The 6000-nt window shown below is 40.7% G+C and overlaps 1 protein-coding gene across 1 annotated transcript in view; it reads left to right on the top strand.

The window, feature by feature from the left end:
• LOC115209701 (carnitine O-palmitoyltransferase 2, mitochondrial) overlaps window positions 1-6000 on the top strand; it is a 44138-nt gene that overhangs the window by 13830 nt on the left and 24308 nt on the right. Inside the window, exons 5-6 of the mRNA XM_029778190.2 lie at window positions 1093-1152; window positions 3913-4016. Of these exons, the coding sequence (XP_029634050.1) occupies window positions 1093-1152; window positions 3913-4016 (164 nt within the window). The remainder of the gene's footprint in view (window positions 1-1092; window positions 1153-3912; window positions 4017-6000) is intronic.

Below are 6000 nucleotides of genomic sequence, written 5' to 3'. Positions count from 1 at the left end.
TCATCTTGTTTGTTGTTAACACAACGTTTCGGCTGATGTACCCTCCAGCCTTCATCAGGTGTCTTGGGAAAATTTCAAACCTGGTTTCTCATTCCTAAGATATTTTTTGATGTTATTATTATTATTATTCATCGAAAAATACCTTAGGAATGAGAACCCAGGTTCGAAATTTCTCCAAGACACCTGATGAAGGCTGGAGGGTATATCAGCCAAAACGTTGTGTTAACAACAAACAAGATGAGTACAAATATCCGTCAAATGTGAATAATGTATATATATATATATATATATATATATATATATATATATATCATCATCATCATTGATTAACATCTGTTTTCCATGCTGGCATGGGTTGGACGATTTGACTGAGGTCTGGAGAGCCTGTAGTTGCAGCAGGCTCCAAGATGGGTCTGGCAGAGTTTCTATAAATATATATCCCCCCCTCTCTCTCTTTCGGAGAGGCACAAGCACCTACACGCACATATACACACACGGCAGTAACTCCCACCTACCGAATTCAATCACAAAGCTCCGGTCAGCTCGGGGCTATAGTGGAAGACACCTACCCAAAGTGCCACACAGTGGGACTGAACCCGAAACCATATATTTATAGTTGCAGGAGTGGCTTCATGCTAAGAAACTTGCTTCTCAACCACATAGCTCTGGGCTCAGTTCCACTGCGTGGCACCTTGGACAAGTATCTTCTACTACAGCCTTGGGCTGACCAAAGCCTTGTGAGTGGATCTAGTAGATGGAAACTGAAAGAAGCCCGTCGTACGTATGTGTGTGTGTGTGTTGACTTTGCCTTTTATCCTCTGAGGGTCCATAAAATATTTACTAGTTGAACACCGGGGTCGGTGTAATTGACTTACCCCCTTTCCCCAAATTGTTGGCCTTGTGCCAAAATTAGTACCCACTGTTGTTATTATTATTATTATTATCATTATTATTATTATAATTATTATATATATATATATATATTATATATATATATATATATATATATATATATTTGAAACCACTGTTATTATTATTGTTTTTATTATTACATATATATATATACATGTGTGTGTGTGTGTATATTTTCAGCCCTTCATGATGAACTTGTTGCTCTGGATAAAGCGAACAAACATACCAGTTACATTTCTGGCAAGTATTTCTTTTTCATTCTTCATGGTATATTAATTTTGAAATCTCTGTCAAAACAACCTTTTACAAAGAGAATAACAGAATATGAAGATTACAGAATACTAGAATATTGGCCTATAATATTAGAGTCTCAGAATATGAAATTATTGGAATAACACAACATTTGATTATCAGAATAATAGTTTCATAATAACACAACGTAATTCTGTCGGACATTACATAATGTTTTGCTCATTGAAAGTTTAGAATTGGAATAAAATAAAATACGGAGTGAATTGAGAGTTTCTTTTATAATTAATTTCCAGACAGAACTGGAGTGCTTCTTGTGAGGTCCTGGGCTGCTGGTTATCTTGGTTCAGGCATCGCTATAAAATAATAAGAGCTGGTACATGTGCTTGACTCCTCCAGCTACACTTTACATTGTAAAGAGAGTAAGAGAGAGAGAGAGAGCTAACACATGAAGTGCAAAATGAGTGCACATATTAGGCTTGGTGGCAGGCAATGAATAACAATGCTATGCACATGCGCAGTAAGAGAGAAAGAATCACAAAGACAGTGGAAGAGGAGGAAGTGACACAATGCAGCTCAAAAAAGAAAAAAACAGACTCTGCAATTGTTAATATTTAGTTTAATGAATATTTTCGTAAGTGTGTCTGTGATGGTAAGTAGCTTGCTTACGAACCACATGGTTCTGGGTTCAGTCCCACTGTGTGGCACCTTGGGCAAGTGTCTTCTACCATAGCCTCGGACCGACCAAAGCTTTGTGAGTTGATTTGGTAGACAGAAACTGATAGTTGTGAGTGTTACAGTTTCCAGTCTTCAATGGAAACATGTCTGGTCAAAGGGAAATATCTTAATTGTAATTGGGTGAAAATTGACAACAGAAGGGCAGCCAATGAATTCCACCCAACCCATGCAAGCATGGAAAAGTGGATGCTGAAAATGACAACAATGATGATGCCGGTGGCACGTAAAAAGCACCATCCGTTTGTGGCCGTTGCCGGCGCTGCCCCGACTGGCCGCGTGCCGGTGGCACGTAAAAAGCACCATCCGTTTGTGGCCGTTGCCGACGCTGCCCCGACTGGCCTCGTGCCGGTGGCACGTAAAAAGCACCATCCGTTCGTGGCCGTTGCCGGCGCTGCCCTGACTGGCCTCGTGCCGGTGGCATGTAAAAAGCACCATCCGTTCGTGGCCGTTGCCGGCGCTGCCCCGACTGGCCTCGTGCCGGTGGCATGTAAAAAGCACCATCCGTTCGTGGCCGTTGCCGGCGCTGCCCCGACTGGCCTCGTGCCGGTGGCATGTAAAAAGCACCATCCGTTCGTGGCCGTTGCCGGCGCTGCCCCGACTGGCCTCGTGCCGGTGGCACGTAAAAAGCACCATCCGTTCATGGCTGTTGCCAGCCTTGCCTGGCCCCCGTGCCGGTGGCACATAAAAAGCACCATCCGATCGTGGCCATTTGCCAGACTCGTCTGGCACGTAAAAAGCACCCACTACACTCATGGAGTGGTTGGCGTTAGGAAGGGCATCCAGCCGTAGAAACATTACCAGATCAGACTGGGCCTGGTGCAGCCTTCTGGCTTCCCAGATCCCCGGTTGAACCGTCCAACCCATGCTAGCATGGAAAGCGGACGCTAAACGATGATGATGATGTATGTCTGTCTGTCTCTCTCTCTCTCTCTCTCTCTCTCTCCTCTCTCTCTCTCTCTCTCTCTCTCTCTCTCTCTCTGCAGAAGGAAGCTATTGTTAAGAAGTTAACGGCCTTAATTTTCTGATTCCCTCTTGAAAGTTGGAACCACAAACAGAATATAGCAACAATTACCAAATGGTAATTAAAAATAAAAAAAAAAGTTAAATTTGATTAAATGAAAACTAATTTAAGAAAAATTTACAATCATTAAATTAAGTCCTTCAATATAAAGTTGTAATTTCATTAACAGCATTTATTAGAAAATATATATTTCTAGATTAAATTTACCAATATCCCATGCATGCACGCAAGCAGGCATACGCAAGCACGCACACGCAAGCACGCACACGCATAAACACATAGAACCACATTTATTTGGGTTCCAAAATATAAGCAGTTTTAAGATGGTGAAATAAGCTTAATCTAATCATAATTTCCTCCATTTGCAAAGAAACAAAGCAGCAGATTAATAAAGTCAATTAAATCAACATTTAATTATTGTTTTGTACTTATTTTATTGAGTTTGTAATAAAGGGTTTAGTTGTGTAGTTACTAAGTGTATTTCACGGGGTTGTGGTCTCTGGTTCAGTCCCACTGTAAGGAACATGGCATTTACAGTTTGACCCTACCAGGGGCCTGAATTTGTGAGTAGGGTATTTCGGAGCAGCCAGGCAAGATGAAGTACCTTCTTCTGTAGCTTCAGGTACACGAATGCCCTGTGAAGATCGCGTGTGTGTGTGTGTGTGTGTGTGTGTGTGTGTGTGTGTGTGTGTGTGTGTGTGTGTGTGTGTGTGTGTGTGTTTGTTTGTTTTCTTGTGTTGACATTATGTGGTGGTTGTAAATGAGAATCACTGTCATACAAGCGGTGCTGTTCATTTGCCATCTTCTGTGAAAAACCTGTCAGGCCATGAGAAAATATTACCTTGCTTGGTGAGGGTTGGCAACAGGAAGAAAATCTGATCCATCCAAGCATGGAAGAGTGGACGTTAAAACGATGCTGCTGCTGATGATAGTGATTGTGTGTGTGTGTGATGTTTTACTGTTGATATTGATTTTGTTATTGATTTGGACAGCTCCTTGGTTTGATATGTATTTGAAAGATCGACGTCCAGTTGTACTGAATCACACCCCGTTCACGACAGTCATTGATGACCCACGGCCGGAATACAACACCCAGGTAAATTTGAATGAAATATTTCATTAAATACCTAAAAATTATTTCAAAAACCTAAACTGAAATCATAACAAAACAATGAAGATAACCACAAATATTTATTGTTCCTTTATGTTTTTACAATAGAAAAGATAAACATTCCTTGACTGTTCACTTCTGATGATGGGCCATTCATCATCATCATCATCATCATCATCATCATCATCGTTTAGCGTCCGCTTTCCATGCTAGCATGGGTTGGATGATTTGACTGAGGGCTGGCGAACCAGATGGCTGCACCAGGCTCCAGTCTTGATCTGGCAGAGTTTCTACAGCTGGATGCCCTTCCTAACGCCAACCACTCCGAGAGTGTGGTGGGTGCTTTTTACATGCCACCGGCATGGGGGCCAGTCAGGCAGTATTGGCAATGATCTCGCTCGAATCTTTTTACACATGCCAACGGCACAGGTGACAGTAAAGCGACATTGGTAACGCTCATGCTTGAATGGTGCCCTTTTACATGCCACCGGCATGGAAGCCAGTTGGTTGCTCTGGCAACGATTATGCCCGAAATATATGAAAAGGTGATGAAACTTCCTTTTTTCCCTTGTTAGAAAATCTCCATCCTTGTTATTTTACTTCTTTATCACAATGCTTCAAGCAGGCTCTTCATCAGATAATCGTTCTTATTTAGCAAGTTTTGCAATCCTTGCTAGCAAAAGGCTCGCTTCACTGTTGTTTTTTTTCAGTTCTTGACATGCAACATGTTCCACTGTTTGTCGTTCAGGGAATTGGGGGATTATTCATTTGCTTGGAAACAAATGGAGGTTGGTGACAGGAAGGGCACCCCAGTCACACAAAACTTTGACCCATGGAAAAGCAGACGTTAAACACCATGATGCTGCTGCTGCCTATTGTATTCACATGTACTCTAGTGTACTCTGTCATGCAAATGTACTCGTTGTACTCTGCCATACATAGTATTTACTTTACATTGCTATCCAGGATATCTAATACCCATTGTTTGAAAGATATTCCCGCATCGTGGCATGCAAAATATTCCTTTAACTCCTCATTGGTGTATTACAAAGTCAAAATGAACAGGATGTTAGCCACCACACGGGTTAAGACATAATAGATTAGTGTTTCTTAAACTTTTTACTCTTGTGGAACCCTTGAAAAATATCCCATGTCTCAGACAACCTTCACATAAAAAGTATTCTGTATTCTTTTATTTATCTTCTTCTTTCCCTTCCATAAACTTCAATTTTCACAAAAGGATCATCCAAATCATTAAAATGTCTGACCAAATCCCTATCTGTACCAAATCCCTATCAGCTGCTATAAAGAAAGTTTCAGAAATATTGTCTTAACTAAGACCTTGTTTTGACCAAATTCCTCTTCAAAATCCCTATTAAAAAGTCAGTTTTCCTGTTTTTCTGTAGAGTCTTCTTACATATTCCAGAACTTCCCCATTTTAACAAATTTGTCAATTTTGTAGAATAAGGAATCAATGACAAAATTTACTAAAAAATACATTTGCATATAATTAGCATATTTTATCCCTATACATTTGCATATAATTAACATATTTTATCCCTATATATTGTGGAACCTTGAGAGAACACTTTCAGAACCTTTGAAATCTGTGGAATCCAGGTTGGGAAATATTGTGATAGATCAATGAAATTACTGTTTATTTTATCAGTTTTTAAAAAAAAACTGATTAGAGAGGAAAGGGCAGTGCCTCTGACCATTTTCTGAGTCTCTAAGACTCATGGGAGAAAGTTTTCTTGAGAATGAGATCTAGGTATGGCCATGTGGTTGAGAAGTTTGCTTCCCAACCACATGGTTCTGGGTTCAGTCCCACTGCGTGTCACTGTGGACGAGTGTCTTCTACCATAGCCCGTGGCTAACCAAAGTCTTCTGAATAGATTTGGTAGACAGAAACTTCCTTCAGCTGGTGTTGGTGTGTTTATGTCCCCATAACTTTTGGGTTTGATTAAAT

The sequence above is a fragment of the Octopus sinensis genome, linkage group LG3 (assembly GCF_006345805.1).
Source record: "Octopus sinensis linkage group LG3, ASM634580v1, whole genome shotgun sequence".
Lineage (NCBI taxonomy): Eukaryota > Metazoa > Mollusca > Cephalopoda > Octopoda > Octopodidae > Octopus > Octopus sinensis.
The sequence above is the reverse complement of the archived record's forward strand: the minus strand, read 5'-3'. Positions and strand labels throughout refer to the sequence as shown.